The sequence below is a fragment of the Cebus imitator genome, unplaced genomic scaffold (genome assembly GCF_001604975.1).
Source record: "Cebus imitator isolate Cc_AM_T3 unplaced genomic scaffold, Cebus_imitator-1.0 Scaffold587, whole genome shotgun sequence".
Taxonomy (NCBI): Eukaryota; Metazoa; Chordata; class Mammalia; order Primates; family Cebidae; genus Cebus; species Cebus imitator.
In genome coordinates this window covers 88896-116141 of record NW_016107902.1, presented here as the reverse complement: position 1 = coordinate 116141, position 27246 = coordinate 88896, and the positions used below count along the sequence as shown (strand labels likewise).

The 27246-nt window shown below is 34.8% G+C and overlaps 1 protein-coding gene and 1 long non-coding RNA gene across 2 annotated transcripts in view; one reads left to right on the top strand and one right to left on the bottom strand.

Moving 5' to 3' along the window:
• MEOX2 (mesenchyme homeobox 2) overlaps window positions 1–7649 on the bottom strand; it is a 71898-nt gene extending 64249 nt beyond the window's left edge. The window contains exon 1 of the mRNA XM_017516432.2: window positions 6688–7649. Coding sequence (XP_017371921.1) covers window positions 6688–7201 — 514 coding nt within the window. The 5' untranslated portion in view covers window positions 7202–7649. The remainder of the gene's footprint in view (window positions 1–6687) is intronic.
• Window positions 7005–27246, top strand: part of LOC119469172 — a 35528-nt gene continuing 15286 nt past the window's right edge. The window contains exon 1 of the long non-coding RNA XR_005197991.1: window positions 7005–7087. This is a non-coding gene — a long non-coding RNA (uncharacterized LOC119469172). The remainder of the gene's footprint in view (window positions 7088–27246) is intronic.

The following is a 27246-nucleotide window of genomic DNA, read 5'->3' as shown; positions in this document are numbered from 1 at the left end:
TGAATAAGGCCTCTCTAATTCAGATTTACTATTGGCAGGAAATTAAATTTGGAGTTCTAGTAATATATGCATATATATATATGCGTATGTGTATATATATCTACATATATACATATATAAAGTAATATTTTAAGATGTGCTTTAAGTATAGCTTCCATGTCCTAGTTAATTCAGCACCCTCCCTTTTATCCTTTCCTTGCCATTGTCCTCTCTACTAGACTACAATAAAAATTAAAACTATGAAAAATAAGCAGCTTATAATCATAATTTTGATCAATGAAGCCTACACAAGCTTTAAGAAACATACCTATAACATCTTAGAAAGAAAGCTTATGAGCACAAACAGCAGAATACTTAAAAATACATTTGAAACGTTCAAATTGAATTGATTCTATGAAATTTTGAAGAATAACAGCTTTTGAATTTAAAGCTATAATCAATACCCTAAAGATTTTACCACAGTGAGTTATTACCTAGCAAATATGTTAAGGACATAGGAATTGTCATCAAGGTACACAAATATTTTAGAATTATTAAACATTTAAATAAATGGCAAAGTTTAAAAATAAGATAGCATATTATCATACAAGTTAAGATCTAGTTTATTAATTTTTAATTCTACTCATAAAACAAGGAATTATTTTTGAAAGGCTTTTTCTCTCCTTCATACAAACCCTTTCCAAAAATGTATAGGTATAATACAGATTCTAACTGATCATTCTTGTGTATATGCCGATGTAAGAAACCAAAAACATGTAAATTATTTTCATAACACTATGGAAACCAATATTAAAAAATATAGTACCCAATTTACAGCAAGTAACATGTATAAATTTAAAAATATTATGTTGCTTGTAGACAATAAAACATTATAAATGAAAGCTTCGGGAATAATGAGATACTTTATTATATATCAAAAATCTCAAATATAGAGGAATATTAACGACCCACACATCACACATGAAAATTAATAACCCATTCGATCATACACTTACCATGTAACTCACTGTTAATATAGTAATAAATAATGTCAAAAGGTTTTGAATGAAACTACTTATGCTGAAACATAAAAACAACTTCTGAAATGTACACAAATGGATCAATAGATGCAATACTGATTATTCTGTATCACAAAATACTATCTAGTACACATTTTTAGAGGAAAAAAAATCCAATATTTTAATAATGTAAAAAAAATAGGAAGAACTGTTAGCTAAAAGGGCATCAGATTTAGATTAATTCTGCCTCTAACACAAATTGAAGGCTGAGTCCTGTATGACCTTGACCATTGTATGTTTACCACATTAAAACAAATGAAATATTCTGCAAGGTTTTCTCCATGGGATTTTGAATCTCACGGATGACTATGATTTAGGAGTATTGCAGAGAGTTTTGAAACAAACTTTATACCATTATTCCTTCTCTATTTGGGGGTTCAGTTCAACACACTAATAAAAGAAATCGACATAAGAGCACCATAAGTAGGCAAAATGTTAGTGCTTCATTATATTTACAATCTTTACAAAAAGTGTATGTCAGTAAACCACATTAATATCTAAAGCACATAATATCTAAAGCACAAATCGTGATTATAAAATGTGTCTTGTTTCTTAAATATGCTAAATAGGAAATATATCACATCTAGTTCAATTTTCAATCTGCGGACTTGGGCCTTAGTTTGTGCTTTATTTTATTTTATTTTGTTTTATTTTGCTTTTGATTTTAACCATTGAAATCATTCACCAACACTGTAAGCCAAGAAATACAACATAACTGGCCAGTTAAGAATTAAGCCTTCTCATTTTACGTGTACAATCAAGGGGGAAATGTTTATGATTACACTCAAAGGGAGTACTGCTGTCTCACTTCATGTGCTTATGTATCCTCCCACGAAAAATGTTTTATTTATTTTTAAAAAGTGACAAAAATAAAGAAAATTTGGGAGAGATCAATCATCCACAACTAAAATAATATTTAAGAAATTCCTACTTGTAATTTATTTTCTAATATTTCTGCATCATCCTTAGTATTTATCACTCATAGACATTTGCAACCCTCATAGCAGTGCTTGAAAAAAGAGATATGCTCTGAAAATTTAGAAATAAATTACTGAAGTAACTATAGTCCAACACTAAAATATACTGTTTTACTATGTTGGTTTTTCTCATTTGAAATGAAAATCTAAAAAGCCTTCACGTTTGATTTTGTGTGTTAAGCTGCCATTATAAAAACACTAAATGAATAAAATTTTACAAGCAAGGCAGCATTATCAGGCTAAGTAGTGGGCTTATAGATGGTAATGTTTTACATAATTCAGCTATTGATTCATCTATAGATTTACATTTCTTAAGTGCAAAAATAAATGTAATTATTCCATTACATACAGAATTCACCTCCCAAATATTCCAGAATCTAAGAGAAAGGATTGATACTTTCTGCTATTTCATTTTTGCTTAAAATTAGGTTCTTAGAATGTTTAGATCTTATTATAAATATTACAACTTATAAATTCCAGGGTTATAATCAATTATCTATGTTTTCAAACACAGAGGGAAAATGGGTTAATAATTGAAGTACTGTTTTTCAGTTTATTAGTAAAAATCAGCTTATAAGAGGTCAATGTAATGGTTTCCATTGATAATTACCATAAACAAATGTTAAAATTTTAAATACTAAGTGCTGGAATTCCAAGCCCAGTGAAAGTTTGTGCAATATCATGCCTTCCATGTATGATTTTCCTTTTAAAATAAACAATAAATAAATAAATTTACACAGAAGTGGAAACTATTCCTACTTTTATTTGCATTCTTCTTTCCATTCATTGTTAACATTCAAAAATAAAACACGTTAATTCCTAAGGAATTGTTGCTTTTAACTTGAGTGTAATCATTTTAGAACACTCATGTTTGTCAATGATGATACTTAGAATTTTTTATGTCCATTTTTAAATGGACAAAAAGATTAACATTTTTAAATGTTCACACCTAAAATTAATCTACCACTCCAAGAAAAAGAATGAAAGTGGTGTTTTCTTACTCCATTTGATTTGTTCAGTACTTCCCTATAATCTTCAAGGTCCAGTATACTTTTTTTAAACTCTAAAGCAAATGCTGAAAAGCCACAATCCAGTAACACAGAAATGAATAACATTACTTTATTCCTTTCAGAAAACACAATGACTGAAATATCTTGGAAATATTACAATATAATTCTGAATGAAGTTGAGTAAGATATTACTCTGAGTTTAACTTCCAGCTTATTAAATGTAATATTTGCTTGTCATCCTTCATAGCCAAGCATATAGACATATATAATTTGTCAGCAAAGGCTTTATGATATAGTAGCTATAAATAAAATATTTGTCATTTTACAAGAACCTAATATGATTCAAAACCTAGTAAAGTCTACCTCCCCAAATCACTCATTTCTTTTTTGATATACTTTTTATTTTTTATAAAATATGTATTCATAAATTAATTTGAATAGAAAATATCTAGATATGTACAATGTATAATGCATGCAGAAAAGCAAAGTTTAGATTAATGAATCAACTTTAGTTACTTTAACTAAAAGTGGGCAGTTTATGCCTACTACTAGGTTGCTCAAAGAGCAATCAAATGTAATTGAAGCCAAGTAATTCACACTATTTATAGACATTTTTCAGAATCACCTGCTTTGTAGTGATTTTTTTTTCAGCACAGTTGTAAAGTTTTGATTTTTAAGAGTCCCTTTGAAGACGTGGCAGATGTTGGCTTTGCTAATAATGATGGAAAGCGTAGCAGGTTCAAAGTTACAAAAATGTTTAACACATATAAAATATAACAGTGTGCTTTTCTATTAAATTTGGTTATTTTCAATTGTCAACAAACTGTAAAGGAAGCCTAAAATCCATAAAAATTTGCTTCCAAAACATGAAGCTTCTAGAGTTTGTATATGTGTGTGTCCATGTACATTTGTGGAGGGAAAATGCATAAGAATATATGCTAGAGAAGCTTACATATTACAGTCTTAAATCGTTACTATGAATAAAATTGTAAGGTTTATAAATATTAAAGCTGCTTTTCAATATTTTCTGGTGCTTAAAATTCTTTTAGAATTTAACACAGTAATTGGCACAGACACATACAGTCTAGCTATTAGATGCAGGGATACAGAATTATGGTCCTGACTTAACCCTGGATTTATGTACTAAATTTTCTTTCAACTATTAATACAAAGTAATTATAAACTACCTAACAACATGCAAATTGTCTCACTATATAGGATGAGATTTTTATCTAACACAAGTTTAAATTTCAGTTCAGAGCTCACTTCAATTTTATTTTTTAGAAACACTGAAATACTAAAATGTGCTATAAGCAATGAGAGATATATGTATTAATAGCATATCAGGATCATAATCATTTTCAACTTTACTTATAGAAAACCTAATGCAATCATTAAAGAGAAATATATATTTAATTTAAATCTATCTCAATATCTGACAAATATTAATTACCTCAAGCTGAAATTAGCAAATAAAATTTTATTTTCAATAAGTACACATAGCTTTAAACAGAAAATATTGTGATATTTCTTTTTAATCAATATAGCATCACAATACCAAAGGAAAGAAAAGCACATTCTAAGTACCCAGCATTTTTATCCTTGGTGATGACTAATTGTACTTTCCACTCAAGTTTTAATTTATTCATAATTTATTCAGCTGACACAAACACTTATATTTGTTTGTTTTTCCATTACCCTCATTATCCGCTTCAACATGTAGAAATGAACTTAACTTTATTAAATGGCTATTTCCCACACAGTTGGGGGAAGAGATAAATAAGTGTTGTTAAATTACTCCATTTTTTTAAAAAAATATGTTTTATTAAAATAAATTAAGGGAATCAGTTATTGAATTCCACTTTCTTGGTTTCCCCCAAACAAAATGACATGTGCTTGTATGAAAATTCAGTTTTCCCTAAAAAACTTAGGGGCAATGGCTCAGTTCTGGAAGCATAAGGCTATCACGTAGGTTTCTCATTGCAGAAAAATAAAATGAACAGTAAGCGCTTATGGGAATTGCAAGAGTACTCTCATCAGCCTGAACTGGGATCTCTTTCAAAAGTTACACTGATATCGAATGTTCAGTTTATAAAATTGTCACTGCATTCTAAAATCGATGGTTTTTCTAATAAAAATTGAAACCTTCTTACAACGATTAACCTTTCACTATCTAAAGGGAGTTTCACTTATAGTTAGGAAAATACAGTAAATATCAGTGACACCACTGCTAACTTTCTTATAAAAACTAATTTGTGATGGAACATTAAAAGTTCACCCCCTGACCTTGGAAAATAAAAGTTAGTTTTTGAAACTCTGACAGAAGAATCTATCCCATACTAACGCTGAAGAACGACTGATATTGCTGCGAAGGGGAGAGGAATATTAAACATGTGGTCAATCATTTTCATTTACGTGACATCTCACCTAAAGCTTTATAAAGGATAAACATTCCTTCAAACCAATATATGGGATTACCTACTAGGACTATTATTAACCCAGTTCCGCAGAGGAGGAAAAATATACAAATATTAGATTAAACAAATGACACCTTCCAAAAAGATGGAAGCCAGTCTGCACCATAGCCACGAAAGAAAACTCACAAGTCTCTCAATTTTAAAGTATCTTTTAACAATTTTATGATAATAGAAGTAGGTAAGAGCTTTGAAAAGTTGCCTGGAAAACTTTTAGTTTCTCTGAATTGCTACAATTTACTCGGCAAGTTGTCCCTTCAAGCACCAGAGGTCAGGAAGGTTCCCTTTTTGCGTCGCTGCTCAAATTATCCCCACTGAAATCAGCGCCTCCTGCGCGCACCCTTGCATACCACCTTCAGGCACGTAGCTAACTAACACTACCCGAGTTGCTGTTCGCTTCCCAGTATTTGCCGCTGCTAAAACCCACTTGGTAGAAGGATTTATTTTCCACTCTTGAAATTTAGATTCTGTGATTAACTTACACCACACGAACGTGTACTATATTAAGGTTCGTCTTTCTTCCAGCGTGAGCATGTATTTATTTACAATTCTCTGACACATTCCTTAAAATCTGAATTCCTAGATAATGTCTTCTTCCCCAAGAGGGAGAAATTTTTACCATTTGAAATAGGGTGCTATTTAAAGAACTCTCAAACAAGAATTTTTTTTTTTTAAACTAAAACTTTTTTTTTCTCATGCGCTCTGCCAAGTTCCATTGCAAGTTCCAAATATTGTGCAATAATTTGGAAATCCAGTTAACGATGGGAAAAATCGAGCCACTCAGAGTCGGGAACTTGCAAGAGAAAAGTCAAGAAGCGGCACCCGCCGGCACGCCTGCCCAACGGACGCCGCATCCCTGGGCACACGCCCCTCCCTCCCCAGCGCTGGGATGGAAGGTCACGCTTCGCAATCGATTTCACAGCCACTTGTCCTTTTTTATCAACCTTCTGGTAAACTAGTTTAGAACCCTGGAGAGCTTAGAGCTGCTAGCTGTGTTGCTCTCGGATAAACACGTGTCCCCAAATAACAGGACCAAAGATTCACCGCCGAATTTAACACATTCCCATCTTCCCCGCCGCCACCCTCCAGTGCCAGACTCTTCCCTGGCATCTCCCCGCCCCCTTTCCAGGCCGGCGCGCACTCTCGAGGGTGCCTGGCGCTCTCTTACCTGAGCTGTCGCTTTTCCTCTTGCCACCGCTTCGCTTCTCCGCCTCCGCAGGTGACAGTGCCTGGCGACCGTAGTCCCCCGGCGCGCACGAGGCCCCGGTCGGGGTGCTGGAGCCCAAGCTGGAAGAGTTGGAACACAGGACAGGCGGGCTGCTCCCTAACTCTGGGGGTCCTCCGGAGTCGGGCTGGAGGCAGAGGCTGTGCCGAGCCGCACTCGGTGGGGAGGACATCTGCGGGAGGTGCCAGTTGGTTTGCAGAGCCTGGTGCTGCTGCTGCTGATGGTGGTGATGGTGGTGATGGTGGTGGTGGTGGTGACCCCTGTGATGCTGGCTGGCAAACATGCCCTCTTCGTTGGGGTATCCCGCGATTATGCAAGATGAGGAAGAAGTAGAGAGCTCGGGGTAAGACATATGGTCAGATCTTCCATGGAGGGCGAGAGAGGATTGGGAGAACGGGTGCAAGCCTTGCGCCGTGGCGTGAGGGCTGCGCAGGCAGCCAAAGAGCGGGTGTTCCATAGCATGCAAGTTTCGGGTTCCACGCAGAAGACTTCACGACGGTTCCAAAGGCCACCACCCTCTGTCACTTTTCACTGGAAACCGTGTGATGCTTTTTCCCCCTCTCAAAGCAATAGCCGTGCACTTCTGCGGACCTCGGATAATCCCGGTCCTGAGCCCTAGCGGCCAGTCTCCTTTACATATGAACAGTCGGACCTGGAAGAGCTTCCCTGAGCTACTCAGATGTCAAGAGTGGGAGAGGTTGAAGCCAAAAGAAGGTGGTCCCAGGGAACTGCCTTCAGGGGGAAATGGCTCTGCGAGGTTATAAATAGACTGTAACGTGAGCTGGGGGCTGGCTTAGGAGCCCAGAGTTGACCACATGCAAACTCCCTCCAAAACTCCCGCTCAGTCTGCGCCACGCGCGCGCTCCCAGTTCCACTTCCTATCGCCGGCTGGACAGACGCAGAGCGTCCACGCCCGCCTAGCCCTGCCAGCTACCAGGACTACAAGCGGCGCGCCAGCGTCTAAATCCCGCCCAGGAGGGCAGCGGCTCTACCCTCCAGACTCTGGAGGCCAGGGCGCGGCGCGCACCAGCGCCAAGCGAGCACCCTATTTCCTACCTACTAACTTTTCTCTTGGGAAAACGTAATTTTTCAGTGTCATTTGGGAAGTGTCACCTGCAGAAAAGCTAGGGATTACGCCTAGCCTTTGAGGAACACGAAAGAAGTGATAAGGTTAAGGGAAAAGATCAGAGCTAGTTTGGCGCACTCTCGAAGTTTTTCAAACTTCGCTTCTTCCCGTGCCCTGGGCGCCGCAGTGCGCCTAGGTTTTCGCAGCTAGTTTCTGTGGGTGGGTGGTTAATGGGTTGGGACGCCAGGTCTGAGGTTTCGGGGATGTGCACCATGGCCTGGAAAGTGTGGTTCTCAGTGTGGAAAGAAGGAACACCTGGTGGGGTAAGTGGGAGGAAAGCGTGAGTCTGAGAGGGTTGCAGATGCCTGCTCCCTGGCATCCTCACGTGCGATGCCCGGTGGGGTCTCCCTCCCCCCTTTTTCCTGGTCTCGCTTAATTTCCTAGCCACTTGTCCACCAAGAAGAAATTTTCGTGGGTCAAGAATTATTTCCAAGCAATTTTGTCCCGGTCACATGAGATGTGTAGATTGCACGCACATTTCTTGCTTTTTCCCTCAGGAGCTAGCCCAGGGCTCTTCAGTTCCCTCCAGAAATCCACTCTCTTCTGCTCAAAAATAAATCCACTAATCCTATCTCTTACCACCATGGCTCCATTTACTGAGAAATCTTTAATTTCGATAGCTCTAAGAATTCACTAAGCTTGGGCACTTGGTTACATCTTTGCATCCCTGAAAATAAACTCGATAACTTGCCTCCAGTAAGCATGCGAGAGCAAGGGCAGGACTTTGATACTGCCACTTGCTTGGTGGGCGACAAGATTCGCTGGGGCACAGTCGTTTATACACAAGTGAATGGTGCTGTAATGAGCAGAAGGAATAGTCATGTCCCATCTGGGACGTGTCGCATCAGGAGAATATCTGTAGTCACCTATTTCGCCCGGGGCCCCGAATGCACCACCAGCAGTGTCGCCCTGTTATTTTCATTGTCTCAGGTGTCCAGAGGATGATGACCAGGTCTTTGAAGTTGTTAATGGGATTAATGGGTACAGCAAACTGGGCTAGACATCTGGTTTGAATTAGGAAAAAGTATTGATTAATCTTTGAGAGGTGTCCCCAAAGCAGAACATTTCCCCTCTTCTTCCAGCCCCACTGTTTAAGCCTGACTATCTTCTTTTCTTTTAAGTCACGCTGCAGAATGGTGGCTTCGAAATAATATTCGTGTGAAAGATCGAATTGTTTTCTATTGCTTAGAGGTGGGGTGGAGTGGGGGTTGATCAGGAATTCTGAGATTTGTAAGCGCTGCTTTCTTTAACGGAAATTGAGCTCTATTTTGAGGGAAATTAGTTTTGCAGACTTCGTTTAAAATAATATATAAGCATATTTTAGCATATTTCCTTAAATAAATAAAAGCGTGTATTACAAGAGAAGAAGATAATATAAAATAAAAAAAAAAAAAAAAAAAAAAAAAAACTAAAACTTTTGTTCACCAGCTGCTCAGCTTTTCAGTCTGGGTCTGAGCTGAAACCTGCTGCAAGCCTTTGACGGTAAGATTTTCTTTACCGACATTTTGGGAATCTAATATTGTTTTAGACTTCGAAAGGGGGTGATGTTCAGGTTGCACGTTTCTAGGGGTTTTAAGCACTCGCAGGATGGCGTCCAGGACTTAGATCTTAAGAATATTTCTTCCTGCCACTCCCCATGCCCTTGGCTCTTTAAGAATAAAAAGAGGTGGGGGAGTTATAGTCCTCCAATATCATTGGAATATTTTTTGTATTTTCATTGTGTTTATGGTTTCAATATGTGCTTTAATATTAAAAGTTAAAGTACAAAGAGCAACCCCAAACTTCCCCAACTCATGTAGGTTCTCTATGGATTCTGGGTGAAAGCATTAAAGGCTTTATTTAAAGTGAGATTTAGGCAACCACCTCAATAAACCTAACCAGAAATATTTACATAATATAATGCTGTCAACCAAAAGCATTGTGGAAAATGTCAGACAAGACAGACTAAAATAACACATGATCTGCAGACATCAGTACAAAACATCCACAATGGTCCTTTTGGTTTGCATTACAATGGTTTAGAGGAAGCTAAGCAATTACTAAATGATTGGATTTGAATTTAACCAGTGTGTTGCAGGTAACTAGAAACAAGCCCACACAAACCTTTCATCTCCAGGAGCTGCCACTTCTTAAACCTGCCCAGTGACTGTGCTGGATTTTTTTCTCACTCACTGTGTCAGATGTTAACAACATGTCCAGAACTTTCTCTACAACCTGCCCCAGTCAGTCAGCCTCTGGAACTGTGGGGCCAGGAACCTGGGAAGAAAAATTTAGGAAAGGTTAGAAAAGGAGGAAGTCATTCTGAAGGCATGCAATGAAAACAAAGCTAGCAAGAAAGGTCTTTTTAACTGAAGACAGAAAACATTTAATATCAGCAAAAATTATGAGGTCCAGTTTTCTTACAGAAAACACAATATAAGGAAAATATTTGGAAAGAAAAAATGAAGGACTAAAAAGGAGGTCTTGGTGAATTCCAGAATTAAATATGACTTCAATTTTCTCTGGATTTCTAAATATCTATTAATTTTTATATAAAGATTTTTAAATTTTCATTTATTATATTACTTGGAATAAGATAGAATACTGAATTTTATGTTGTAGGTTATAGAGAAAATTTGAAAATGTAATAACAACAGGAAAAAAAAATCTCTAGCATTTCCTATAATAGCTACTTCAGTGTTCACATCCATAAAATTCAACATTGAAAAGATGCCTTTTTACCTAATGATATCAAGAAGAATGGTAAAAATTATAAAATTTATTATAAAATTTCCATATAAACATCATTTAAAACCATACATTACATAGTATTTATCCTACATTCACAATATACTTGAGTTTTCCTGAAGAAAAGGTATATCGATGCCAATGTTTCATGAAAGATTTCAATATCAAGTAACACCTTATAAAGAGGTTGATTATGTGAAAAGGTAAGCTCCTTAGCTCTTGTAGGGTTCACAATTATAATTATTTTAAACTTAGGCTAGGTTCTTTAAACTTGGTAAGTGTGTATATTTATTGGTTCCTCAGCTTAAATGAAATGACATTTAAGAGTAAAGGTAGAGATTTATTTTATTAGGACTATTTTCTTTTAAAACGAATAGAACACATATTAACAATTCAACAAAATTATATTTAAATTTTACTTTAAGATTTATGATGATTCTTTTAAAAGTTGCCATTCTTCTGCACACGTATGACATGAGTTATCATGGAACTTCAAATATTTAAAATTAAATATAAAACTCTACTTTGAATTAACTAATAGATAAATTTTGCTTGGTAACATATAGTCATAATATATGAACTTAAGTGTGGATAATTACCTTAATATTGGAATTTATCTCAGAAATCTTTATTGAGTATAGAAATTTTATTTCTGCTATATTTTGCCAAAAAGTAGCAGTTATGTCCTTCAGTTGGTTATTCTGAAATAAAGAATTTTGAAAATGTATCCAAATATGCTAAATACCCAATGGTAATTTATGTGATTTATGACGTACTTCATTTTATAAAACTAAGGAATTGACTTTCCCCAGGAACTATGCATTATAAAATTTATGGAACAATTTTGCTACAGCTAACGCCATACTGATTCCATATACTTATACACATTTTTTAAGTGTTATTATTTTTACATAACACTAATTGTTAGGTTCACAATAAAACTTGTTACATTCATTTTACATGTACCAAAAGAAATGAATACTTAAAACCTTACTTCTAAACTGTAAAAAAATCCAGCACACTTTGTTTTTCTAGTTTCTAGGTCTTCCTGCATTTAAATTTATTTCCTTCAGAAATTGGTGGTTTTCTTCAATTCAATTACTGTATAGTATAATCAATGAAACTGTACTAAACACTAAATATAATTCTGCCTAAAGCAATAAGAGATGAAACAAAATATATCAAAATTAGAACAATTTAACAGCTAATCTTTAGAAAGCCAGCATGCAATACAGATTAGGACTAATAAAATTAAATCTTAACAATTGAATTAAAAATTCAAAATATATGCATTTTTTTCATAACATGTATTCCTACAGTTAATAAAATTCTAATGATCTTTTTTCTTTCTTTTTCTCTTTTTATTTTGTGAGTAGTCGTAAGACTGGGAAGACATTGATTGCCTCTCAAATATCAAAAACTTCTAACTGGACTTCCTTTTGTTCACCTGTTTTAAATCCATAATTATTTGATAGTTACCTCATAATAATGTTAATAGACAATAATTAATTTCTACATTTACATTTGGATTCACCTCATTTGTTATTTTTATTGATAAATGTAAGCCTTTTCAAAATTTTGTCATTGAAAATTGTCTCCTTTCCATAACAGGGAGATGTATAGCCACACTAATTCAAGATAATTCTATAATGAAATGTTCTATATTTTGTTATATTTTCTATAGCATCAAACTCATAACCATTACATTTCTATCCACAATTTAAGAGAATCACACCATGTATTTCTTCCATATTTTAAAAAAGCAATGCTTTTTATATAAACTGAATTTAGAAAAGTTCACAAATCTCAGAGAAGAAAAATGGAATCGAAAATACAGATGGGAATTGTAATAAACCTTAGTCTTCTGTTTTAAATTTTCCAACTTGAAGAGTTTAACATAACTAATGTAATTGAGGCATTATGATAAGTTTTTCTTGTGTGTTGTTATTTTTCATACTTCATCAATTTATAGACAGTTTTATTCTTAAAGTGGCTTTTCCATTTTGAACTCAGGTTTATTATTTGGATTACTAGAAATCTCTGTGTTTTAGCTGTTAGTATAGTCTCCAAAATATTTAATTGCACACTCGTATTTTATATGATTCAGACTCAACAAAGAAACACCAGCTGCCTTTTATGTCAATATTTTTTTTTAGGGATAAAGGAAAAATGTTGTATATTTGTATACCAAACAAAATGAAAAGCTAAAGCCAAATACATGATCTCTTATAAAAGCATATTTTTCAGAGTTTAATATTATAATAGTACTTTGATGCAGCACAGGGTTTTTTTGAAGATTTTGAGAGTGATATGGACTGTTTCATACAAGGAAATGGCCCTATGGAAATAGATAAAATCAAGAATGAAATGATTAAATGACAACTGTCTATGTATGTCTCAATTAACCTAGGAAACAAGGTCAGAATCGGTCAAAAAAAAAAAAAATCAGAACAGTATTTAGCAGGTGAAAAGGCAGAAAGTAAGATAAACTTAAAGATACTAAAAATAATTTTAAATTTGTTAATACATAAATTGTAAGCCACACATGATCATGGTAAAAAGATTTCAGGTTCATATCTTAGTTTAATTGGAATTTTAAAAATAAATAATCAGAAAGGTTCATATTTAACTGGATAGCATATATATTTTTGATAGAAGTAATAATGAAATATTACTAATCTGAGAAACAGTTTCAAATAATTAATATGAAATGTGGATATACATGTGATCAACGCTTAGACATGTGTAGGCTACTGAATATCTGAAGTTTTGAATAATCACTGCCTTTTCATCTTACAAATTCGTAACCTGAAACTCCTTGTAATCAAAAGGTTTTTTTCTAAATTTTTTTCTATTTTTAGAGGATGATTTTTGTTAAGTTGGGGTCATAGTATATGGGAAGATAATAAGCTGGTTTTCAACAGCTGTTAGTGTCTGAGGGAAAAAACAAGTCTTGGGCCAACTGCACTCTAGAGTACTTCAAAGCACAAGTAAGGAAATTCTGTACCAAACACCAACCAGAACCCAGGAGGAATACCAGCTCTGAGCTCAAAGGCCCAGGACAAGCCAATTTGTCATACCACCAGCTAACAGTTGTTTTCATCCACAAAAGGACCTGTGATCAAAACAAAGCTTTCTTTATATTACGTAAGGTTGTATAAATGCTAGATGGAACCTCTTCAACACTTAGAGTGACTAGAAAAGATTCATTTTTCTCCTCCAGACATGCATTTTGCATGCCTTTGTCCTATAAGCTCAAAGTTGTGGGACTCCATGTTGGTCCAATTCCACTCTAACAACTCATTCTTGAAGGTATAAAATACTAATGAATAAAAAAGCAGAACAGTGACTGAAGAGGTCAAAACAATCTTGTAATCCTTCATGAAAAAATAGAATCAAACTGACAACTGATGTTGAAAATGGACTTTATGAGTAAAAGAATACTGACAATTTTTTCCTCTAATTTAGGGCATCTGTAGTAATCTGCAGCAGCATTTCTGCAAATAACTTATTAAAGATGACTGAATGTGCTGGTTAAAGTGACAGCAATGTTTCTCTGAAGATATACCAAGGTCAAATTAAATAGACTTGACCCATAATCAAATATAATAATACCTCTATGTATTGCAAACAACTTTAAGAATATTCCTTTGACATAGTAACTAAAGAGCAATAAAAACAGCACATTTGTGACCTTCCATGTTAATTATTTTATTTTTTCATCATAGTTATCATCTGTGGGTTACCAGTACCTGCCAGCAGCTTATGAAATGTTTGAATTTCTACAAATTTTGTTCTTGGTTACCTCTGGTATCCTACCTCTTGCAGTTAATGATGTGATTTGATCAAAGCTGAAAGCTGAGTCTTTTGGATTTTAAGATCTGATCATACCTTCATCAGATAGACCCTGCCAGGGAAAGGTCTCAGGCCCAGGTAGCATTACTTGGAATATTGCTTCCAGAACCAAAGACAAGCACATAAGTATAAAACTGCAAAAATGTTCACTGTTGCACATGTGGCAATAAAGCCTAGTGTGTATTTTTAGAGAAGAAAGATATAAAGAAGCACGTAGTAGCTTGTAAATATTATGCACTGCAAATCTAAAGTTATTGAATTAGCTGTTGGTGTCTCTTCCTGTAACAGTATTAAAGACTTGCTAATCCATGTGTAGTTCTGTTATATAAACAATATTTTTCTTAAAAAGCAATTGTTAGATCACTATAATCTGGCATTTGTGTAAAATATTGCCATAATAGAACCATGGGATGAACCGTGGGTTATTTTCCTTGTACTGTACTAGCAATTCCAGTGATCAAAAATTGCTGTCTCAATTTTAAGTGAGCAAAGCCCGTGTCAGTCTCTCTCTAAACAGCCTTATTGACAAGTCAGTTGCTTAAGTCAGAAGTAGGAACCCACAATTGCCAAGCCCCTCCTTCCTTCTCCTTTCCCCCCATGCAATCAATCATCAAGTACAGTATTCCCAATTATACTTCTTTAATGTTACTTAACTCCATACTCCTCTCAGTCACCAGTCAGTACTTTATTTTGAGGCCTTTATTTGAGGTCTATTTATCCTCCATCATCAGACCAGTACTTTATTTGAGGTCTGTTTATCTAGACCTCACTGTGGAATACGAATCATGTGGTTGTTGAGCACTTGAAATGTGGCTTTTCCAAATTATGATTTATTTGAAGATTAAAATCCACACCAGATCGCAAAGACTTCTTGTGAAATTAACCAAGTTTTTCATTGACTACATATTAAAATAACCATGGTTGGATGCATTGGGCTAAATAAATTATTCAAATTAACTTTATTTTTTACTTTTTTCATGCAGATGCTAGAAAACTTAAAATGACCTACATGATTTACATTGGACAGTGCCAGGCCAGAGGATGTCATTTAGCTTTTTCTCTCTTTTATTTCCTCCCCTTGCAAAAAGGTACCAAATTACATATATATCTGTCAAAATGATGTAGGATCTAAAGTCTCTCTGTAAGTTGATCTTCTTGACCCCATGATTAGGAGCTTCACAATGTGGTACCACACCTGGAAACCTCCAGAGCAACATCTCAAGGAAATACAGGAAATTCCTGAAACAGCAAAAACCCGTAAGTGAAGACGTTTGTTATTCCTGTGTTCATCAGGAGCATCACTGTTAACTGCTGACAGGCTTGAAAGGGCTTGCTTGACAATGTCCTTTTTGAAGAAAGAAGAGCCAGGTGTGTTATTCAGAATGGACTAGACAATGTTGTCACAAGTTTACCTCTGCACTTCATTGCCTTGGAAAATTTTCCTGCATAGCGTGGCACAAGATGGTTGGCTCTCCAGTCAGCAGTTGGTGTTGTGAATCAGTCATCTCAGCATGTGTCTCCAAGATCCACAGCAAGGGAAAAAAGAGGTGGAGGGTCACATACTTTGGTGTTACATACTTTGAGGCAAAGGTGATAGGTGCCATTTCTGCTCACAGCTCTTGGGCCAGAACAAAGCCATACATACCTGTGAAAGGACTAGAAAATAATTCTGAAGCACAGGGCTCTTTGGTGAGCAGTAAATATTTCTGTTACACTAGGTTTTGACAAACTTCAAATTTACTCCTAATAGGCATAATTCATATCACTAAACTCTATATTTCTTGTGTCTTGCTGGCATCTTATGTTAACATTTTCTAGCATAATGTCTGGCACAAAATAAGAGCTCAGTATATATATTTAACAGAGCATTTAGATCTAAGCGTTTTACCTCCTCATTAGATTTTAGTACCCAAGTAGCTGTTGTGGCACATCAGGGAAATGTAACTGCTTCTACAACTGTAAAGAAAATTTAACTAATTTTAACTGATTAAATACTCATCCCAGCTTCAGGGTTTTGTTTTGTGTTATGCTGTACTGTGTTGTGTTTGCTTGCTTCTTTTTACTTAGTATTTTTTTGCTTTCTTTTTTGCCCTTGAGCAGAGGTTCATTTCTAATTCTCATTGAAATTAGAACAACAGTTGTGTCCCTATGCAATGACAGTGTTTCAAATTCTTTGGGGATTTGCCTACAAGTGTCTGCAGTCATATTGTGACATCAATTGTGATGCCAATCTCCATGTAAATCAGACTTATTGCCAGTGAGACATTATATATTTTTGCAGCCAACACTATCTATTTTATAGGGGTTAGTAGTGTTGCCTCTGAAGAGAATACTTTGGGTTGTCTTGTTTTTGTCCATTTTCAGCCCTTTGATTGTGGCCAGAGTAATTAATATTTTTGTGTCTAGGTTTCCTCATCTCTAAAATAAAGATGTTTATTTCTATAGCTTTATGTTGACAATTATATTATATAATTTAAAGGTTATTCAACTAGATAGTAAATTGATACATAATGTATGTATAAATAACAGATATTATCTTTATGTTAATTTTTATTATCATCATTATCATTAATTTTCAGGTCCATGTTCCGTCTAAAAAGAAGCCACACTCTGTCTAAAACAAGCTTTGTAAGAAAAATTTGGAGTATTTACTTATATCTAACCATTCATTCCACCTTTTTTCCCAAATAACACTCTAATGAGAAATCTTGTCTAGGTCAAGTTTTCATAACTGCTCGTGAGGCAGGGTCTGGAGGGAGGAAACCTAAAGCCAATTCACACTAACTTCCTAAAATAAAATCTAAAGGAAAACCCCAAGTTTTTTCGCCCAGGTAACAGAAGGATCGAGGCTATACTCCCTTTGCAACCTGCCCCTTTTCTACCTGGCAGATGAAAAATGAAAAAGTACCTCTGACTGGTCCCCTTCCGCAACCAATCAGACTGGTTGTGGACCACTACTTCATTTACATAAGGTGTAAACAGAGTAACCAATGGGAAACCTCAGATCTAGAGGGTATGGAAACCCCAGAAAATTCTGTAACCAGTGGTCTCCATCAGCTTGCTCAATCCTGCTCCCACTCAGTGGGGTGAACTTCCGTTTCAATAAACCTGTGTTCTTCCTTCGTTGCTTTGTTTGTGCATTTTGTCCAAGTCTTTATTCAAAATGCCAGGAACCTAGACATCCTCCACTGGTAACACTTGTTGATCAAATAAATAATATGCTAATGATTAATGTAACTTATCAACATTTTTAATTAAATGATCATACATTTAGGTTATACATATTTCACTTAACTTTTTCACTTCCTTCGAAGTCATAGTGAAACAAAAACTCTTGCCATATAAAAACCTGGAATTTGAGATGCCTGACAAAAATGCTTCATATGGTCAAAAGGACAATTAAATTCTAAAGAAAAAGCCATATGTCATTTCTTATCTAAAGCACTTTCGATAAATTTATAGTGGAATTTGATTTTATGTTGTACAGGATGTAGCCTTTAGTTCAAAGATAATGAACTGTGCTATAATGACAGAGGTTTAGTGAGATAGTATCTACCGGACTAACCCTAACCTCAATTATAGTGTAATATGCAACTTCCTTAACTCAAAATAAATAAGCATACTAACAATGAAATAAAATACTCATAAAACGAACAACATAGAACCTAAGATTTAACATCTATTTACATAACTTATGCTTGATTCATACAGTGAGTATATATAAGGTATGCCAGAAATAAGCTCAATGTGCTGCTTAGTACCTTAGTACTGACTAAAATGTGCATTTGTGACATGGTAAAAGTTTTATAAAACTGCATACTTTAACTATACTTTAGCTTTTTGTTGAAACTGCTTTCTCTGATGTGATAGGCAAGCAGTTTAAACCCATGCCATTTTGGCTCCTGCGACTTGTAATAAGTAACTACAACACATTCTTTAATAATTGAATCACTACTTCCAGAAATGTTTTGTGGTGATTTACAGTACAATCTGATAAAACAAAATGTACATGTAGAATAAAGACTAAGTCAATAACTAACTAAGTCAATACATTAAATAACTAAGTCAATACATTATATACTAAAGTGTAATGTAAAATAAAGACATGAGAACCTTCTGAAGGAGAAGTTTCCAAATCTTAAATATCAGAAGAAACCTGTTTGTTTTGCTCTTTTTTTTTTTTTTGAGACAGAGTCTTGCTCTGTTGCCAAGCTGTAGTGCAGTGGTGCAATCTTGGCTCACTGCACCCTCCGCCTCCCTGGTTCAAGAGATTCTTCTGCCTCAGCCTCCCAAGTAGCTGGGACTACAGGCACATGCCCCCCATGCCCAGCTAACTTTTGTATTTTTAGTACAGAAGGAGTTTCATCACGTTGGCCAGGATGGTCTCGATCTCTTGACCTCATGATCTGTCTGACTTGGCCTCCAAAAGTGGTGGGATTACAGGCATGAGCCACTGCACCTGGCTTGTTTTTAGGAAACACATTCCAAGAAACAAATGGATCTTGAGACAGAAGCTAAAAACCAACCACTAATTTCTCCAGTATATGCAATCCAGCCAGTGAAATGGCCCCTCAAATGCCATGCCTGTGTTTTCTTGGTCTATTAATTCAATAGGTACATTCTTGGGGCAAATATTTGAGCAACATTATTTTAATTTTTTTTTCAGAGACAAGATCTTGCTCTGTCTGGGGTGAAGTGATGCAATCACAGCTCACTGCTGCTTTAAACTCCTGAGCTCACGTGATCCTCCTGCCTCAGCCTCCCTAGTAGCTGGGACTACAGGTGTGTGCTACCACACTTAGCTAATTTTTAAAAATGTTTTACAGAGATGGGTCTTACCATGTTGTTCAGGGTGGTCTCAAACCCCTGACCTCAAGCCGTTCTCTCACTTTGGCCTCCCAAAGTGCTGGGATTATAGACATGGGCCACCACACCGTATTTTCTTTTATTTTTGTTTTCAAATATTTGGTTATTAATTCTTTCCAATTTTCTAAGTTATTTTTTTAATATATAAAGTTAGATTACCTAAAACTGTGAATGTAGAAATACGTCTAATGCAGAAGAATTTAATGTAATACCCTTGTATTTATCAAGAGTCAATTTTTTTTTTAAAGGAACATCTCTGTAAGGTCTGAAAAGCAAAATGTTACTAAATGGAAAATAGAAAAATTAAATCCCCATAGAATTCAATGCTAGAGAAACAGAGCCTAATAAAAAAGAAGCAAAGTACATGAATTACTGTATTATCAAAGTAGAACTATTTATAATCAAGAAATATTAAAGTACTGGAAACTTACTTGTAATCAAAATGAAAGTTAAAAAGATAGCATTTTCCACCTACCAAATTGATAACCATTAAAAAACAAATAGGTTATGACGACAAGGATTTTGGAAAGTAATAAATGTTATACACTTCTGGGAAGAGTGTAATTAGAACAGATTATTTCATGGAAATTCTAGGAGTAAGTAAAATGCTAACTTGAATCCAATAATGCAGATGAATTAATATAGTACAATTACATCTCTTAAGTGATACTTATTATATTGAAATATGTCAAATAAAAATTGATTAAATAAATTATGGTAAATCATAAGTAGAGTGAAACTATTAAAAATCATGTTCTAAAATAAAGAATATGGAAAATCAGTCATCATACAATGCTAAGAAAGAAAGCAGGCTACAACTATATGACTCAAATACACTCACATCATACATGTTTTGTTATATATATTGTATTTGATTTCAAAGACATGCTCAAAATGACAACAATTTTAGCTTATTAATACTATCTCCATTTGGTGAGATTAGTGGATATTTTTGTTGTTTCTTAACATTTTCAAAATCGTTTTATAATTTTTTATAGTGAATATGTACACTTTATTATCAGAAATTGCCTTTGTTATTTGTAAATATTTAAAAGATGTTCTGTGAACTGGGTGTTATTTGACCCATCAAGTTGGTTTGTGAAATAACACTTCATCATCAAATGGAAATGGCATAATTGTGATCTGGCCTAGCAGGCCACGAAGACACAAGTCAGTTACAGGAAGAAGTGGCCCAAATGCCCCTGTCCTCTGCTCTTCCTACTCTGGCTTCTCTCTCCCAGCCTGTACAGGTAGCCTCATGAAGAATTCCCGATGATCACCTGACTGGAGAAGACTAGGGCCTGGTTTACAGATGTTCTGGCTAATAGGCACTACCCTAAAGCGGAGAGCTGAAGCAAAAATAAAACAAAAGGCTTAGCAATAGCACATTTGCTCACTGAGTTGGGGCATGTATCATCTCCTGCCATTGGACATCAGCACTCCTGGTTCGCAGGCCTTTGGACTCAGACGTCTTATATCACTGGCTTTCCTGCTTCTCCAGCTTGCACATCTTGGGACTTCTTGGCTTCCAAAATCACGTGAGCAAATTCCCATAATAAACCTCTCTTTCTGTATTTGTTTGTGTGTGTGTTTGTGTATGTGTATTGGATTGGCTCTGTTTCTCCAGAGAATCCTAATTCAGATGGAGAAAAACATACCATTTTATCTGATAGTCAATAGTGAACCTCTCTTTTGATCTTGACCTCTTTTGTCTCTAATTATTAAACACTTTTATTATATTTGATACATTGTGGCTGTGATAGTAGCAGTTGTTTTTTTCTGTAAGTGATCAGAATAGTTGACTATAAAGCAGGCCATATATTTAACTTGTAATAGGTCAGACATGGCTTGGGTTTAAAGGTCAGTACAATAGATTAACACCATAAAATTTTTTATCAACATTTTCACAGAAGATATCAAGAATATGAATATGTACTACTTTTGTACTTTTTTTCAGTTAAACTTACATTAATATTTGACAATAGTTTTCATGAAATGCTTCAACAATTGTGACACTTAAGTAACAGTTAAGAGACAAGATGGTAACATTTCCTGGGGAGACCAGCCAGCTACCTGATGCCAGGTTGATTTCATTGAATCACTTTCATTATGAAAGTGTCCACATTTTGTCCTTACTGGAATAGATACTCTATATATAGATTTTCCTAACTTGCAGGCAATGATTTTGGCAAAACTACTACCTGTAGACTTACAGAATGCCTTTCCACTGTAATGATATACCATACAGCATTGCTTCTGATCAAGAAATTCACAGCAAAAGAAGTGTGGCAATGGGCTTATGCTCACGGAATTCACTAGTCTTACCATGTCACCCGTCATCCTAAAATAGCTGCCTTAATAGAATGGTGGTTTGGCCTTTTGAAGGTTTGGTTACAGTGTCAGTTAGGTGACAATACCACTTGACCAAGTTCTCCAGAAGGCTAAACACGCTCTGAATCAGCATTCAGTAAATGGTGTTTTGTTTCTTTTTTCTATAATCAGGATTCACAAGTGCAGGAATTAAGAAGTAGAAATGAGAGTGGTACAATTCACAATTACCCATAGTGACCTATTAGCAAAATATTTTTTTGTTACCATGACTTTGTGCTCTGCTTGCCCAGAGGTCTTAGTCCCAGCGGGAAGAATGCTTCCACTAGGAGATTCATCAGCGATTCCATTGAACTGGAAGTTAAGACTGCCTCCTTACCACTTTGGGCAATTTATGCCTCTGAGTCAACAAGAAGGGGGTTTTGGTATTGGCTAGGGAAATTGAGCTGGACTACCAAAAGGAAATTGGTCTACTCCACAATGGAGATAAGAATGAGTATATCTTAAACATAGATGCTTCCTTAAGACTTCTGCTAGTATTACCATGCCTGTGATCCAGGTTTATAGAAAACTATAACAACTTCATCTGAGCAAGAATAATAATGGCCCAAACTCTTCATGAATGATTTGGGTCACCCCAACATATAAAGAATCATGACCAGCTAAGGTTTGTGTTGAAGCGAAGAGCATACATAATGGGTAGCAGAAGAAGGAAGTTATAAATGTCAGCTATGACAATAGAATTGGTTATAGAAACTAAAACTTTGTCATGAGTATTTCCTCCTTATTTTGTTATAAATATATTTTGCTTATATGTCTATATTAAGCAAATATCCTTGTTTTCATTTTTCCCTTATTCTCCTATTATGTAACATTAGATGTTTGACTCTATAACAGTATTTTAGTATTGTTAATTTTACATCACCGTATTTAAGTTATAAAATATTGGAAGACTAAATATTAGTTAAGGACCATATCTCCTCTTCTCTGGAAGGGATTAGCGCATTTCCATTTTATGCAAGATAATTGTATTATGTAAGGCAGAATTATGGCTTTGTTATGTCTTTATTTGGAAACTAAGTAGGGTTAAAGAACATGCATATGGGTGCCAAGCAGACAACCAATGGTGAATTGCAGTGGTGAATGTTATGTATCAACTTGACTCAGCTAAGGAATGGGCAGATAGGTGGTAAAACATCATTAATGGGTGTGTTGATGATGGTGTTGGTAGAAGAGATTAGCATTTGAATCAGTAGAAACCGTAAACAAGACTGTCTTCACCAATGTGTGTAGGTTTGAAATAACGGAGTTTATAGGAGAATGTGTTTAGCACGAATGCCCACAATTGTTTTCTTAACATGATAGGTTTTAACGATTATATGACCTGCAAATAACTTTAATGATGACATTATATTTTTAGTCAAAATATGTCAATACTGAACCAGAATTATTAAAAAAAGTAAAAATCATTCCATATTTCTTGAAGACAAATATTACTGATTTATCTGAGAGATAATTTACATATAAACCATGTATATTCTATTTAGTGCAAACAAAAATTAAGAAACTAATTTAATAATTTATTTCTATAGTGAAAATCCCAGGATAACAATCAATAAATATACTTTAAAATATAAAATGTATTTCTATAGATTTGTAAAACAGGGAATCAGTGCTTACTTCAGTAGGCACCAAAGCATACACAGATTATTAAACTTGCCATCATTTTGTTACATTGGTTCTTGTTTGACATAAGTGACAACTGTTTATCAAAACATACTTTTCTGGTTCAACTTTTCCCATTTCAATTTCATAATTTTAAATAAATATACATTATATGTAAGTACATAAGTTATACTTTATACGTAAGTACATGTACACTATATATAAATGATTACTAAAACATTTCAGGTTTGTATGTTAGCTTTAATTACTAAACACTAATCTAGCTGTGCAAGACAACTGTTAATCATCTAATAATTAAAGTAAAATAAAATGATAAAATTCCAGTGGAAAGTCTAATGAGGTACTCAGTTGTAAATGTATAGACAGATTTGAAAAGGATAGACAGATTGCTCTCCTGAGAAAACTTGTTGGATTTCTAGAAAGATAAGATTTACATATAAGAGGTAGCTAGACAATAATACAAGAATATATATAGTCTTCTGTAATTCATAAATGGAGGGAGGGAGGAGATTGGGGAGTGAGAGAGAGAAAGAGAGAAATAGAGACTACATGTTAGAGTGGCCTACAAAAGGTTTCTAGAAAGATAGAACAGCACAAATTTTAAGAGAGTTTGAAATTTCATTTGGAGAGAATGCTTGTGCATTGTTTGAAGCAGAAAGGTAAGAATTGTCAATTGATTGTATTTTAGGATTTAAAAGTAATTGGTAGCCATGCAGTTCATCCCCCTGGGAGTAGGAGATGTTATATTTGACAGAATTAGAAATATCAACAAGGACCTATCTAGAGAGGAAGGTGGTGAGTGCTTCTGTATTATTTTATGTATTATTATTGCATGTATTTAATACATGCAATTCGAGTGGATGGTGGCCTATTGAATCTATTTCTTTATTTGATGATTTGGAACTTGCATTAGAAGTAAGGATAAAATTAGGGCTTGATTGCCAAATGATCACTAAGACTATGATTATAAATAAGCTTTCTGAGATGGTATAGAGTGACAATACAAAAATAATGGCTCCTCCTGGAGGTAGTCTCACTCTCAGGAAGAAAGAAAAGGATGAAATCTCATAAGGAAGGTTTATCAGAGAAATGATTAGAGAAGCAAGGGGCAAGCTCGTACATTATCCAGAAAGCCACGAGGAAAGAAAAATTCTAGAAATGGGTGATGAAGAGCTTCGAGTAGAGATATTGTAGAAGATAATATTTGAGAAAGGCCCCAGAGAAGGATGTGATTAAGTATAGAGAATGTTTCATCAGAACAACAGAGGACCTATAATACAGCAAGAAAAGGAAAAACAGATGCAGGGTTTATCAAAAATCTAGATATGAACAGGAAAAAATGTAATGCAGCCATCTAAAAGAGAAGCAAAGACAATGAAAATGTTTTTGCTATTGTTTATTTAGTTTGTCCTAAAAAATAATCCTTAAGAAATTTAAGTCAAAGGAAAGAAAGTGATTATGCTGTCATGGCTGTACAAGTCTGGGCTCAATATATGTTGAGTGGATAACTGAAAAATACTTGGAAATGGCAAAAAATATGAAAACACTAATATTTTTGGAAGTCAGAGAAGATGAATACAAGTGGAAAATTTCCTTTAAATGAAAAGAGAGAGAGACATGTTACTTCTAAAATAATATGGCTGGACATGGTGGCTCATGTCTATAATCCCAGCATTTTGGGAAGCCGAGGCAGGCAGATCACAAAGGCAGCAGTTCGACACCAGCCTGGCCAGCATGGTGAAACCCTGTCTCTGTTAAAAATACAAAAATTAGCTGGGCATGGTGGCGGGCGCCTGTAATCCCAGCTATCTGGGAGGCTGAGGCAGAAGAATCATTTGAACTCAGGAGGGGAAAGTTGCAGTGAGCTAACATTGCACCGTTGCACTCAGGCCTGGGCAACAAGGCGAGATTCTGTCACAAAAAATAGTAAAAATCTGAATTTTTTTCCATATGTTGGGACGGGATTGTGGAGTTTTGACAAGATTATCACTTTGATTTTAAATAATAATATGCTGCTTGGCAGTCTTGGTTTCTCTTTTCCATGGGTATTTCTCTTTTTGACCTCCCATTTTAAACATGTTTGAATTTGGCATACAGCATTCTCCTTATGTATCTGTAATTAAATCTAGAAAAAATAATAAAATCAACAATACATAAAGCAATTGCTAAATTTTCTGCTATGTAATTCTGTAATAGAAATATGGGAATCAAGTTTCTGACCAATAAGAACTTGGTTAAAAAAAAAAAAAGCTAACTAAGTGTTTATCTCATTAGGTGTTCAGGAAATTGTTACATGTGCAATTTTAGGCACATGTCAGAATAAAGTGCTAAGTACTACAAGTCATGAATTTTGCAAATGATCTACTCTTTCGCACAAATATGGAAATTACTTTGTTAAATTTAAATCGCTTCAGCATCTTTCTAAGAATGTATTAATGTGGAATTGACCAGTGAGTTATGTCAAGCAACACTCATATTTGTTCAAACATTGGGACAATGCATTTTCCCAATATTATCTTACAGGAAATAGGATGTCATAGTTTGAATCACTGAATCTTTACATACTCTGATATGGCTCATTCTCTCAGTTACATTATTTTTAGCTATAAACCACTTTTCAGAGAGACATGTGAACCTAAAACAATGTCAATTCATGCTTTTAATGTTTATCATACTTTTAAATTAATAATTAAAAATGAGGAAAAAATTTTAATAAATTTTTTAATATTTTTCCCAGGAAATTACCTCAGAATAACACGTTAGTTTAGGATGCTGCAAAGAAGTCTTTTAAAGATTACTTAAAAATAGAGAGTGGTGAAGTTGTGAGATCAAGCATATATAATTTTCAAGAAAAACAAAATGTTAATATTTTGTAAACTGGTGTAGGAATTGAGACACAATATTGAGTGAGATAATTATGCAGTCTTAAAAGCGTTCTGTCTCTTTTAAAAGGAGGTAAGGTTTATGTACTCTCGAAAACTGCCTTGAAAAACACAAGACATGACTCCATTATGGACCATGGATGAATCAACTGGTGTTAAATATGCATATTACAGGAGTAAATAGTTTCCTATGACTTCTATAACACATGACTGCAAACTGTGTAACCTAATAGGATTTTATTCTCTGACAGTTCTTGAGGCTAGAAGTCTGAAATAAGGTGTTGGCAGAGCCGTGCTCCCTCTGATGGCACAGGGGAAAAATCCTTGGTTGCCTCTTCCTAGCTTCTGAAGATTGCTAGAAATCCCAGGTGTTCTTTGACTACAGCTACATCCCCCTGCCTCAATAGTTACATGGCATTGATTACCATGTCTCTCTTCTTATAATGACACCAGCTATATTGAATTTAGAGCCCACTCTCATCTTATATGGCCTTAACTTAACTAATCACCTCTATAAATACCCTATTTCCAAATAAAAGAACATTCTGAGTTTCCATGTGCACATAAATCTTGGAGAGACATTATTCAGACCAATGCAGTGAATGAAATTCTATAATAAAAGTAGAGAGTTGACTAAAATTACATTTCCAAATCATATATAATTTAATTTGGTGTGTAATTTTTTAGTATATTTTTGAAAATTAATACATTAAATAATATAAATAGACATGGCTATTTATCTATATCCCTAAAAGTTTATGTATCCCAAACTGGCCAAAATCTGTCTTTTGCATCCTCCTATTAATAAAAGAACTTATATTTTGACACAAATGGTAGTCTGGTGAACCAAATGGTTTCTGCCCCCTCAGAAATGGTTTTTGATCTATTAGGTTGATTCTTAAAACAACATGAAAACAAAGTTGTTAAACTTTACAGAGATAATTATACCTGGCAGACTTTGTATGAAAAAGCAAAATAAATATTTCTTTCTCAAACAGAGAGTTCAAATCTAGTTTAACCCATTGAAATCTC